This window comes from Pistacia vera, unplaced genomic scaffold, assembly GCF_008641045.1.
Source record: "Pistacia vera cultivar Batoury unplaced genomic scaffold, PisVer_v2 Contig656, whole genome shotgun sequence".
Taxonomy (NCBI): domain Eukaryota; kingdom Viridiplantae; phylum Streptophyta; class Magnoliopsida; order Sapindales; family Anacardiaceae; genus Pistacia; species Pistacia vera.
In genome coordinates, this window is record NW_022196508.1 from 219,825 (window position 1) to 233,207 (window position 13,383).

Below are 13,383 nucleotides of genomic sequence, written 5' to 3' on the forward strand. Positions count from 1 at the left end.
ACTTTGTGCCAGTACATAATTTGTACTGCAGAGTGAACATGCAAAAGTTGCACTATATAAATCTTCAATTGTTTATTAGAAAGCAGATGCAAGTGGGATTAGATAATTATATGGATCTTGAATTATTGAGTTAGAATAGTGAATCTTGTGTGCTAGTGTTTGTCAGTTTATAGAATATTCAATCAATCTCCATGAACTTGGAAGCCAGCAAATTCATTACATTAAAAAAGAAAACCAACTTTACAGAAAAGATAAACACAGTCATGCTCTGTTTTATACACTGTCAATAATGCAAACACAAACCAACAGAGACACAAACACACACATACAGGGAGGAGTGCAGTGATCACAAGAGCATTGTTGGAAAGTAGCATGACATATCAACGTCGTGAAAGCGCCACACCAGACGACAAGATTATCAGAATAAACAACACGACTCCTACAAAAGAACCAATCAAAGAACCAGAAATGCGCTCGCAGAAGGAGTTGAACTGTTGGCAGATGGCAAACCAGTTTGCTTTTCTGTTTCCCTTGTGTGCTAGGTATACAATAGCTGCTGCTGCTGAGGCTCCCGCAGTCAAAAGACCAAGCATTGCCTACATCATTGGAATACTCATTTTACATTACACTGAATAAGCTTCAACATTGCAAATTCATTTACTAGAGGTAGGAAGACGATAGTAAACTCAGCTTAAAGTGAACTTACTGTGTCAAAGAAAATCAACAAAATTCTAGTCTTTTGAGCCTTGCTTCTCACAATATGGATGATTGAAAAAGGGAGAGACAGAATCAGGTAGCCACTAACAATGGCATTAGCAATCACAAAAAACCTGTTCAAAAGAGAGTTACCTAAGATCAGTCTACAGATTTCTATCACATTTTAGCTAGCATAATCAACTCAACTCAACGATCATAAACAACATACGTGAATGTGGGAAGATCATCATACTCAGCCCGGAACCGAATAAACTGTGTGAAAAAAGGAAGTGATTCATTAGTTGTTGCCATGGCAATTGCACTTCCTAGTGTTGCAATGAACCCTAGAAGCCTCAAAATAAAGTCAAGTATCGACACCCCTCTATTCACCCCATTTCTTTGAGTTGAATCCTTGGCTGCCACACCAACCTCAACACCACCTCCCTTCATTTTGTTCTTGAACTAGTTAATTTTTGAGCTTAATATTTGAAGGTTTTCAAGAGTTCTTAATGTTACAAACTTGAATGTGCATGCTGGAGGAGTATTTCATGGTATTTATATGCATGTAGCCAATGTTTGGACGGTTATATTTTTAGCCAAAATTTAGGAAAATGTCGTGCTTGTAACATGACCGTACTAACTAAAGTTATGGGGTTATGTTTTTTTAAGGATTACCTGCTGTACTTGCTCTATTGTTTATGAATATTTCACCAAGTTTGATGTTAGTGGCTGTTCTAATTCAACCAAACCACAGAACCCGAATTGGCAAAAAATGGCTTTCATAGTTGTACTCTATTTGGAGAGGCAAGAAGGGAGAATCTCCTTAACATTCTTCATTAGATATGGTATATACCATTACCAAGTTTGAAGCTTCCAGGGAGCTTCCTGAATATGGGGCAGTTGCCTTTGTGGCAGCTGGTGTCATTTACAATAGGCAATTTAGTTGGTTTATGATTGAACCAAATCCACTTTAGTCATTATCCCCAACTGAAAAGGGATCAGAAGTTTATCTAGAATGACACATGGAGCTTGTTTTTGTTTTGAGTATAAAGAGATTAGGAAAGGAGAAAAAGACAAGGTTCAAGTTCTGTACATTGCAAAATTTACGGCTTAATGAACGTGATCTCATGAAAGTTGATATCTAAACTGATCTGAAAGTAGGGGTGATCGGTTCTAAATACCCTGTATTTTTTGAAAGAATCAGAATTGGAATTGTAACCGACCTATTCTTGTTCCTATAAAACTAGAATCGGAACTTGGAACATAGGTTTCGATTCCGGGTACCAGGGTAAATTCGTTACCCCCCTACTTTTTGAAAATAACAATATACCCCCCAAAAAAAATTTCAAATACACCCATAATAGTTTACAAAAATTATAATTTAGTCTCGGTTCCTACTTGGGTATCCGGACCTCGGTTTCGGTTCCCAGTTCCAATACTATAAGAATCGAAACTGGACTCGGGGACTCCTGATTCCAGTTTTCTAGAATCAGAACCGAACCTTAAGGGGGTCGGTTCCGGTTCTACCCTTTACTCATGCTTACCCCTACTGAAATGTATCCCACATTATATTGTTAATGGTTCAATCATTATTAACTTTTTTTTTTTGAAATAAATATGTATGTGATGGGATTCAATTCGACTAGACTAACTTACTAATGGTGTGATATGTATACCTCGCCTAGACTCATACCTATTTTGACGATCCCTTAGCAAATTAAAGTTTCTAGAGGTGGTTTACTTTTTGGTTTTACACAAGCATCGTTCACCTGAAACACATCTACTTTATTGGACTCATGATATGACATTGTTATCGGGGCAGACTGACTACCCGGTAGGCAAGTCTTACAACCTCGCAACGACGAAAAGTCCATAAAATTAGGAGTTTGTCACATTCTACATTGCTAACGAATGAGCATTCAATTTGTAAAGCTTGGATTCCTATAATTAAATAGATGCTTTTTGGATAAAAGATGCTTACATGAAGCCCAAAAGTAAACAAGTGTGAGTTTAGGTCTGAAAGGGATAATTTTTATTTAGTTAGACCAAGTCTAAACTGAATCTGGCTAGCTAATTTTAGGGTGATTTAACATAAAATGTTTTTCTTAAGGATAGCATTCAAGACAAAAGCTGGATTTAAGGCTCTGCTAATGATGCAGCTTGTTTGATGTGAAAGCAAGCATGAAAAATAAAAAAATTGCTTCTTAGATTAGAGGGCTGTCACACATGTCAAAAAATTCAATTCAGTAACATGAAATTTCAAGTCTGCTGTAATATTGATCATCTATATGAAAGTACTGTGGTAAATAAATCTCAAACTCTGATGATCAAGCCTGTGCAGCTCAGAAAGTTCATTTGGTGTGTCTTCAAGTTATTATATTCCCATTGAAAATACAGTCGGGCTAAACAATCAGTGTGTTAGCTGTAAACTAGATTATTGAGGTCAACTGGGGAAAAGAAACAGAGGGCTACTCCGCAATGTGGGGCATGAAAGTTTAAGTACTAGAGCTAGTTAGTGTCTACATGGAAATGAAAATGTTAATGAAGGAAGGAAAACAAAGAACAAATGGTTATAGAAGCAAAGATGAAATACTTATTTCAGCAGGAAAATTTCACTTCAGTTGTATACATGTCATGCTACAAGAGATCAGTTTTCTATACTGGCTAGCTAGAGGAACAATTTTCCTGTTTAGTATTATATGATGTAATACACAAATACAAAAATGAAAAAAATCAATTAATAAAGATAAGAAGCTCAATCATTATGTTGCAGTATCAACCTAGTTTGGTTTTGGAGTCCTTTCTCCATGAAAATCCACTTCCAGAAAGAAGCCTTGACAAAAAACCTTGGCTGTTGTCATTGCTGCTGGCCTTGTCACTGGAATTGCTTAAGTTACTTATCAGAGACCAGTGTGAGCTAAAATCCGGACTATGACCGCTTCGTTGCATTGCTTGCATGAGCTCTGATGCCTTCTTGAGATTGTTTTCCAGGCAATACCGATTAGCTACACAAGAGTACATCTCCCTGGTTGGAGTTTCGCCTATATGAATCATTGAAATCAAGAGCTTTTCTGCTTCTGCAGTATGTCCTTCTTGACACAATCTACGGACAAGTGTGTTCCATGTGTTCGTACTTGGCTTCAGATCCCTAGCCAACATCTCAGTATGAAAATTCAGAGCTTGGTCCAGTTTATTGCGTGTACAGAAACCTTGAATTACAGAATCATAACTAGCGGAATTGGGGACATTTCCCTTCTTTAACATTATGTTCAAAAGATCAACTGCCTTGTTCAGTCTTCCATACCCGCAAAAGCGTTTAATTAGCCTATCGTAATTGATGGTATTGGGGATTAGACCTTTATCTACAATACTATGCAGAAAATGTTCTGCTTCTTGAAGCTTCCAGCGAGAAAGAAGACCCTCAACAATTGAATTTTGAATGATTGAATCATGAACCCAGCCTTTTAATATCATTTCTTGACTCAACTGCAATGCTTTTCCAAGTTCCCCAACATCACACAAGCAGCTTATAACTGTTCTTAAGCTGCGATTGCTTGGTTTAAGTCCCTCTGAAATCATAGTAGAAAGATACTGCACAGAACCTGAGACATCTTTACACTTCGAAAATCCATATACAAGAAAATTGTAAGTAACTTCATCAGGCAGCAATCTATTCTCTACCAATTCATTTAAAACCTTATTCACAAGAAACTTGTTCCCCGACGAGAGAAGATAGAAAACCAAAATGTTATAGATGACGAGGTTATCAGTGTTGTTTTGTCCTAGCATGAGCTCCTTCAGGCTAAATGCCCAAGGGACCCTACCCTCCATACACATCCAGCGAACACAATTTCGGTAACAAGAGATTGAGAGGCTTAATTTTTTTCTTATGATGACACTAAGTAGCTCCCTGACCTTCCTCGTGTTGTTAACTTGGCAATGCCCTTCAATCAGCATATTACATAATTCAGCTTCTGCAGGCAGCCCTTTGGATAACATATCCTGGAATACACTAGATGCTTCTTCAACCTTCCCTGTCATACAAAATCCTTTTATTAAAGCACCTTCAAAAGAAAATGATAACACAGATTGCTCCTTCAAGCTAATCTCTCGTAATGCAATAGCTTTATTAAATCCATCAGCTCTGAGCAACCGAGGAATTAATATAAGACAAACATCCCAGCAAGGGGCCATGTTCTTAGCCAACATAGAGTCCAACACCTTAACGGCAACTGAAATTTTTTTCTCCTCACACAATCCTTTTATGACATGGCTATAAGCCATTTGACCCAAGTTGCAGCCCTGCTGAAAAAGTTGTTCCACCAATGCATGTGCAGCCGTGGAAAAACCCATAACACAAAGCTTCTCCAGGAACACATGACAAATATCTGACCTTAAATAAGGGTAGAACTCTAGCATGTGCTCAAGAAGCACTAGTGCTTCCTTCAGCATTTTCCGATGGCAAAGACATTCCACAAGTTTTTTACTATCTTCCAACCCTGGTAACCAGTTCTTATTTATAGCAATATTCCAGCAATCATGGAGGTCCCTCAAGATTCCTTTCTTACACAAACCGGTTAATAGAGCAGTATAAGTTTCATTCTTGATGGTTAGATTTCTCTGGAGCGTTCCGAAAAAGACTACCTTCCCATTGTGGACCAATCCCTTCTTGCAGCATGCTTGAACAAGCAAATTAAGAGTTTCATGGTCTAGCTGATTAGCCAATTTCGGCAGTTTCTCAAAGAGAATGGTACATGCCTTGATATGAGAACGAGAGGCGCACAGATCCTTCACTAATGCTGAGAAGACGAACAAAGACAGTTCTTGACCCCACTGATCCATTTCATTTACCAACAGCTGTGCAGCTTTTAAATTTCTATGAGCACATTCCACCATTACAAGAGAGTTAAAATCAGGAATCATGGAATCTTCAAGAATCTTAGTTACTCTTTTGTCAAACTCATCCTGATCTGTATCTAAATAAAGTCCATTCCCAAGATTATCAAAAAATTCTGTTTTAGAAAATCCCACATCATTGTCCCTTCTCAATCTCACAGTCAATGGATTGAGCCCCAGAATTTCAAATGCCTTGGAAAGCGGATCCTCCAGTGAAGAGAGTTCAATGAAACCAAGTTTGGCCATCTCAGAGATAGTCACTCTTGCTTCATCAAATTGCCTAGCTTTACAATACCCGGCCAAAAGAAGTCTGTAAATGGATAAAGTAGGATGTGTGCCATTATTTACCATCTCATCAAGAATGTCGTTGGCATGCTTCCACATACCCTCTTTAAACAGCACACTTATAAGAGAACTGTAAGAACGAGCATTAGGCTTTAAGCCTCTTGAAAAAATCTCTGATAGATAAATGAAAGAACTTCTCAAATTCCCTTCACGACAACTCCACCCAATCAATATCCCAAAGGTTATTTCATCGGGTCTGAAACCTAAACACTCCAATTCCTGCATGAAGAAATCTGCTCTGTCCACCCCAAAGATGCAACAGAGTGTATGAACAGTCTTATTGCCAGTCAGAATATCCGGTGCACACTTCATTTCGATGAAGAAACTTAGCAAATCTTCAAAGTCCTTCTTCTCACAATATCCACAAGCAATCTCATTAAGCAAAAACCCACTTGGCTCCAACCCGAAGGCCAGAACCTTCCGAACAAGATTTCTCGACTCTTGAATCTTTCCTTCTCTACAAAGTAATCTAACAACATTCTCAATACAAGCCTTTTCTACATCACTCAAATTAACCCCTATCTCCATCATATCCAAACACACTTGAAAAGCCAATTGGGTTCTCTTCATTTCAACCAAATGATCAATAAAAACACGATAACACGACAATGAGGGAACTAAGCCCCGCCCCCTCATTCGTTCAAACACCAAAACAGCCCTTTCTAACTCACCAATGCTAATACACCCTTCAATCAATTTACCAAAAATTTCATTTCCATTCAACAAAACTCCCTCACCATCCATAGCCAAAACCAAATACTCAACTTCTTTAAACATCCCCACCCTCATAAGCATCCAGGCCATAACCTCACAAGACCTAGGAAGATGCTTAAAACCTCTATTCTTCTCACTAGCCCACTTAAAAATTTCCCATAAAGTCTCAACCTTTCCCCTCTCGTATCCAACCTTTTCACACTCATATTGAAAACCCAGTAATATTTCAAGCACATGTTCAGGTTTCAGCTCCAAAACCCTCAAAAATTTACGCGTAGTTTCAGGCACCGCATCTGATAAATCCAAAAGCAGTCCCTTTAATGAGGCACTAGCACCTGACTTAATATCTTTCTTTCCCTCTAACAAATGGGAACACTTCAAAAGAACAGATTTTGCAACACCAGAGCAGTCTATTGAAGATAAATCTATGTGGGGTTCGTTTATTTGGAGTTGTGATGATGCTGGTGAGAGTGAAGAGCCAGTAAAAGAAGTGATTTTGAAAGCGTTTTGCTTTTTGTAAAACAGATAACGAACCTGTTTGACGTTGGGGATCTTGTAATTGGAACGGTTCTTGAGAGTGGAGAGGATTTGGAACATGTGAGATCAATCAAGTTCAGTGATTTTTGTTTGTGTTCTTGCTCTCTTTAATGGCTACTACCACATTGATACAGTGTCTTTAAATGTTTTGCGTTTGGATTTTAGCTTAAACGACATGTCGTATTTGGTTTTTGGTGGCAACAAACCAGCGTCAATAATAAATGAAGAAAACATTAACAAAAAAGTATTTTATTTATTGTTTGAATTTAATAAATAACATTATACTATAAACTAATTATATAAAAAAAATTATTTTTTATTTTATTAATTTCTTCTGATTTTGTGATGACCAATCCAATGATCTCAATTGAATACTTTTTTATAGTTGATAAACAAACCTATATATCATTAATTGAAACTTGTTTAATTTACCTTTCAAATTTTCTCTCTTTTTTATATTTTTTATCACGGGTGTATTCGATCTAACTTAATAGAAGTGGATAACTTCAAAGGTTGATACGAATCTAAGAGATTGGAGATTTGGACAATCGAAAACGTCTAACATGTAATACATTGACGTGTATCAAACAAACAGAAAATAATACGTGGACATCCAGGATTTTGTCGACAGATTTCAACGTTCCAAATTTAAAGAGGCATTGGATGTTGACTTTTTATTATATGTTGTAAATTTAATCGTCTATAATATATTCTGTGTAAGACACATAGAAGACATATAGACCTAATGTCGTTGTCTCTAGGTTTTATTTAATTTGTTAGTCAAAGTTATCTTTACTTTTTCTTATTTTAGTTCAGACTAGTTTAGACTTTTGTAATTGGTTTTAGACTGACTTTTGTATAGCTTTTCACGGACTCAATTTCAATCGAAGTTCGGGACTTCTCTATATAACGAGAAGCGTATGTACATCTGTTAAGAGAAAAGTTAATAATATTTTCAGTTTTGAAAAATTCTCTCAATCTCTTATTTACTTTTAAATTGTATACTCGAGACAAGAAAAAATGTTTATTCAAGACGATTGATATCCAAGTATGAATTAATCTGTTAAACTGAATCTATGTATTTTTCTCTCCAATTAATTAACTAGGATTTAGTAATTAATTATAATAATATTTGTTAGATTGGATATAACAAATATTATGTGGTTGTAAATGATATCAGAGCTTTGGAAGCCGAGCGGGTATATGTGTTTATACCTGTTAACCTTAAAACTGTACGTTGAATAAAATACCTTTCAAATTTTTACTCTAATTATACAACATCATATTCATTATAATTTGTATAATTAGTTTATAAAGGTAAGTAATACTTTCTAATTGATCATACTAAAGAGACGTTTGTCTTTCCTTTTCCTCTTCGCCACCTCTTCATTACTAAACTCCTCATCATATCTACTAGCAACAAAGGGTCATTTTTTTTATTTAAAGCCAACCAGAACCTGAATCCCTAATCGATGAAAATTGGCCAACGAGAACCATGAGAACTTAGTCGGATGGTTAGGTTTAGGGGTGAAATCGAGTCGATAAATCGAACTCGACTTGATTACTATAGTACCGAGTTCGAGTTTAAGTTTGAGCTTGATTGAGCATGAGAAATCAAGTTTTAATTCGAATTCAGTACTTAAAATTGGAAATCAAGTTCATATAATCGAGTTTTTTTCGAGTTTTAGTCGAGTCCGAATTCGAACTCAATTTCGATCTAATCTAATAGGGGTGGATTTGTAAATTTTATAACTTTTAAATTACATGTGACCCTTATTACTTTAAAAACTCTCAACCTAACTATCGAGCTTAGAAATACTTGCTAATATATCGAGTTTAGTTATACTGTGATGAAACTCGACTCAATTAACTATTCGAACTCAAACTTGATCCGACTAACATCGAGTCGAGTTCGAGTAGCTCGACTTGATTTTCATCCCTAGTTAGGCTTGTATTGTTTTCCTTTTTTCAAAGTTCATAGGATCCGGAAAAACTGACCGGAGGAGAGGTCAATGATTTTATGAACTGGGCTGTCTTGGGTCTTTTATGGCCCATAACAATAAAGAAATTATTAAATTATTCATTTATGATTCTATACATCGACTAAGTTCTAGTATCAACAAATCCTTGAGATAATGGTGAAAATTAAATCATCTTTCAATGTAAATATTTATGTTATATCTCGTACCCACCTCAAATTGATACTCTTGATTTGTTCCCCGAATAAAGTCATGACATAAGAACTAGAGTTGCTCGATTTTATAAGAGATGTTAGATTATAATTATTTTTAAACTCCTAAGACTTGTAATAGCCTGTTACATTTAAAAATTATATATCATATCGAATGAATTAATCGGAGTAATTATATATAGTGTTATTATCATTCCTAACATATTATATATATTGTACGAGCCATAACTTGTTATGTCTTTTTGGTTTTGGTTTTTAATAATTACGGTGTTTAAACAAATTTACACGTATTTCGATTAATTGTCAAGAGGACTTATCTCACGGTGTCGATTAATTCTCATGATGAGCTATCCAAAAGCAACTCACACCGTCATGACTCCCTAGGTAAATGGACAAATATACTATCTTTGTCCTAACAAGCAAATCAACATGGTGGGTTTGACCATTTGCAACCCCCCCTTACCGCCATAAGCTAGCCATGGGTGGGTTTCTCGTTATGTCTTTGTGACAACGATGGGTTGGGTCACATTCAACTAACCCAACCCAAAAATCACCAAACCAAAGTCAACCAAACTCAACATGACAGCAACTTGATGTATCAAAATATTTAATGTCAGATTCATCATCCCTAAGAGTTGACTTTGTAATCTAAACAGTAAACATTGGCTTAAAGTTGTTCTCAAGAGGCCACAGATTTCATCATCAACCTTTCACCATTCTTCAATAGCCACAGCCAGCCAGCCAGCCATCCATATACATTCTTTCTTGATAAGAAATTAAGGCAAAGAGAAGAAGAAGAAAAAGGAGTAGCAGAAATGAATCCAAACTTGAATGCTCTTTTCATTGGATTAGCTGGAGCAACCATAACTTTATCAGCTTATTCACAAACTGTCGTTTCTCCAACTCAATGCATCGGTGTTGGCCTCTTTGTTCTCATGTTTGGATTGCTTGTTCGAGAAGGTCTCATTTCTCTTTAGGGTTTTTTATCATCTTGTAACTTTATGCAGCTTCAGATGTTTTAAGTTTTCTTTGTATTAACTCTTTCTGGGTTTGGTTTGGTCTGATTTTATCTATGAAGTTCACTTTCTGATAAATAATCATGGCTGGATCATTACTTAATTTTCTTGTGTGGGTATTAATGTTCAAACAGAGGTGACATTAATGGGGTGGCAACGGTTTTAATGAAGTTTGAATTTTATGAATGTGAACAAAGTAGTAGTTAATTTGACAGCAAAAAGAAGAAAGGAATTAAATATCAAAAAATGGAAACTTCTGCATTGATTGATTGTATCAAAAGATCAATCAGCATTACCTAACATCTTCAATAAGGCTCAAATGATGCAAATCTTGACCTTATGGCCATTAAAATCGAACTTCCTTCCTAAGAACAAAGGCTATGTTTCATACAGTTCTAGATTTCATTTTCATGCAAGCATTTGATTGAAGGGAAGTATTCTTTCATTATAATGAATAATATGTTCTAATTTTCTGCTGAGATGAATAAATGATCACACTTGTAACATAAATAAAACTTATTTAATCATCAAGATCTATATAATGCTTCATCCTGTCTCATAGTTTAAACTTCCATGAAGGAATTAGTTGATTAATGAACCACCATTAAAGTAGCTAGCAACATAAACTTAGCCATGTTCATGTCTAGGTAATAAGCTTAACATAAAGAGTAAACGTACAAAATGGTATACAAACCTGCACAAAACCTGTAGTAGATTTGAAGAACGGAAATGACCTGAAAGCAAAAACTATCAAAGAAGTTAAACATTCTTAATTCTATCCACATACATATTTCATTGTTGCTAAAACATCATTTTTATTATGGTCTGTCTCTATCATCACCACCATTATCATCGTCAATCTAGCATGAGAGAAGGAGGCATTTGTATAGCCAAAGGTGACTCGCCGATCAACCTAAACACATTATGTATGCATACATAGTAATGCTTAATGAAAGTTCGCCGGCAAGTCATCCTTGGCTGCACCACATAACCTCATTCCCTCATGCAAGACCATAGATGATGAAAAAATTACCACATAAATCTCTTCTATATATATATATATATATATATATATATATGAAACTGAGTTGGCATGTGGCAGATAATCAAGCAACACAACCAATAAAAGATAGAGAGAGGAGTTGAAGTTAATGTCCCAAAGGAGAAACCTAACATTCTTCAGTTGCATAGGAAAAACTTAACAAAACAAGAAGTAGAAACAGGTAGAGAACAAGACGGGGATTGGGTAGAAAACCCATTTGGCAGTGAAAGCTCTAATAGTTGCTTATAACTCAATTTTCTATTCTCTTTTTAAAAAATTTATGCAGAGCTATTGAATTCAAGTATTAAATGGTGCCTGGTTTTGCTGAAACAGGGCACGTTTAGAACTGTCAATTTTGTGGCAGAGAAAGTTAGATACTTGAGGGGTTCATTGGTGGAGGATGTGACTTTGCATAGGTGCTAAAACCAAGATATATTAACAATCAATACATATATGTCTCTATCATCACCCAAGTTGATCTTTTAACCCTAAAGATCTATCCATCACCCAAGTTGATATAAAAAGCTTCTGCCTCATTTATGTCTCCGGCTCCCCAACTGTTTTTTTTTTTACTGTCTTCAAGCTGTACTACTTCTTGGGTCTTTGCTGAGGGAGGTGAGTTAGGTGGGTTAAATTTACTCTATTTAATCATAAAACAACAAAAGCTTATGTGGTTTCTGCCCCGCTTGATTTCTTCTGAAATTTTTTTTGTTCCAACCATAAAATCTGATAAATGAGTCTAAATAAGCGTTTATATGCCCCTGTTCTAAACAGTAAAAAACAAGTTTGTTTTAATATTTGATTACTTAATCCAAAATCCAGTCATACTCTATTCAATTCAAAACATTTAACAAATTACATTTCACAATAAAAATTTATAAATTAACAAAAATTACCCCCACTAATCCAAGTCACCTTTGGCCACCAACCGCCACCGATTGTCAGAACGACGCATTAACCATAGATCTGACTGAAAACAACCAAATTTATTTGACCGTTGACGATGACCATATCTGTTGTCAACGATTACTATATTTCAACTATAGATCTGATCATTTCCGACTAGATCTACCGTGAATCTAACCAATATTGGATAGATCTAACTGATCGTGCACTATTCTGATGACTATCAATTGCCATCCGACGATAATAGCCAGCTACCAACAATAACTTGAGTGAATGAGAATGTTTTTGTTAATTTATAAATTTTTATTGTTAGGGGATCAAGGTAAAGGCGTGTTAACTAAATTAACAAATGTAGGGTTAAAAAGTAATCTAAATATTTTAAAAAAAATGTACAAAACACATTCTCAGAATCCTATACTATTTGATTTAATCTCATCTTATCCTATTTAGAATAGTTTTTTAGATTATCATACTTCAAATAATATACCTAACAAACCCCGATCTTTTGAAGAAACGATTCATCGAAATAACAAGTCAATGAAATCAAGATATCTAAGACTGCCAAATGTTCGAAAGTTCCCTCAAACCCACTGCAAGATAAATTTAACTCTCGAGATATTTCATTACTAATTGTTACAACATTATATTTCATCCTGACTTCAGTAATAAACCTTCATAAATAAGGTTGATGATGGTAACTTGCTATAAATTTGCTCTGCATCTATATATCATTCCAACCCACTCATGCATAAAGAAGTACAATATAGTGATATACTAATGTGAACACTATTTTCTATACACTTTCTTTTCTGGGCAAAATTTTTTCAGTGCTTCTGTACAATCAAATTCAAATACAAAGTAGAGGCAATATCAAGTAGGTAAAGAATCAACAAAGGGATACAATTGAATTTTCCTCCGATTAAGTAACCTGCCAGATGATATGCCGTATGAGATACATTTGTGATAAATCAGCCACAATTGCAAAACATTCTCAATCACAGAAAATATAAGATTGAAGAAGCCAACCTGCAACTTACTAC

General features: G+C 35.5%; 3 protein-coding genes across 3 annotated transcripts; 1 reads left to right on the top strand and 2 right to left on the bottom strand.

Annotated features, from left to right (window-relative positions):
• Positions 1-212: 212 nt before the first annotated feature.
• Positions 213-1,191, bottom strand: LOC116112010 (casparian strip membrane protein 3). The gene is made up of 3 exons (XM_031398174.1): positions 926-1,191; positions 707-830; positions 213-596 (listed from the first exon to the last, which is right to left on the bottom strand). The coding sequence occupies exons 1-3, from the start codon at positions 1,144-1,146 to the stop codon at positions 381-383; spliced, it is 561 nt and encodes a 186-aa protein (XP_031254034.1). The 5' UTR covers positions 1,147-1,191; the 3' UTR covers positions 213-380.
• A 2,078-nt stretch (positions 1,192-3,269) lies between these two features.
• LOC116112035 (pentatricopeptide repeat-containing protein At5g15280, mitochondrial) lies at positions 3,270-7,281 on the bottom strand. The gene has a single exon (XM_031398201.1). The coding sequence runs from the start codon at positions 7,246-7,248 to the stop codon at positions 3,472-3,474; it is 3,777 nt and encodes a 1,258-aa protein (XP_031254061.1). The 5' UTR covers positions 7,249-7,281; the 3' UTR covers positions 3,270-3,471.
• Positions 7,282-10,029: 2,748 nt separating this feature from the next.
• Positions 10,030-10,498, top strand: LOC116112009. The gene has a single exon (XM_031398173.1). The coding sequence runs from the start codon at positions 10,195-10,197 to the stop codon at positions 10,354-10,356; it is 162 nt and encodes a 53-aa protein (XP_031254033.1). The 5' UTR covers positions 10,030-10,194; the 3' UTR covers positions 10,357-10,498.
• Positions 10,499-13,383: the final 2,885 nt, after the last annotated feature.

What these genes read in the sequence shown, in the direction of transcription:
- LOC116112010 (XM_031398174.1), bottom strand. Translation starts at nt 1,146, where the DNA reads ATGAAGGGAGGTGGTGTTGAGGTTGGTGTGGCAGCCAAGGATTCAACT. An exon ending in GATGATCTTCCCACATTCAC is followed by an intron (nt 831 to 925) that starts GTATGTTGTTTA and finishes TCTTTTGAACAG; the next exon opens with GTTTTTTGTGATTGCTAATG. An exon ending in TGTTGATTTTCTTTGACACA is followed by an intron (nt 597 to 706) that starts GTAAGTTCACTT and finishes CCAATGATGTAG; the next exon opens with GCAATGCTTGGTCTTTTGAC.
- LOC116112035 (XM_031398201.1), bottom strand. Translation starts at nt 7,248, where the DNA reads ATGTTCCAAATCCTCTCCACTCTCAAGAACCGTTCCAATTACAAGATC.
- LOC116112009 (XM_031398173.1), top strand. Translation starts at nt 10,195, where the DNA reads ATGAATCCAAACTTGAATGCTCTTTTCATTGGATTAGCTGGAGCAACC.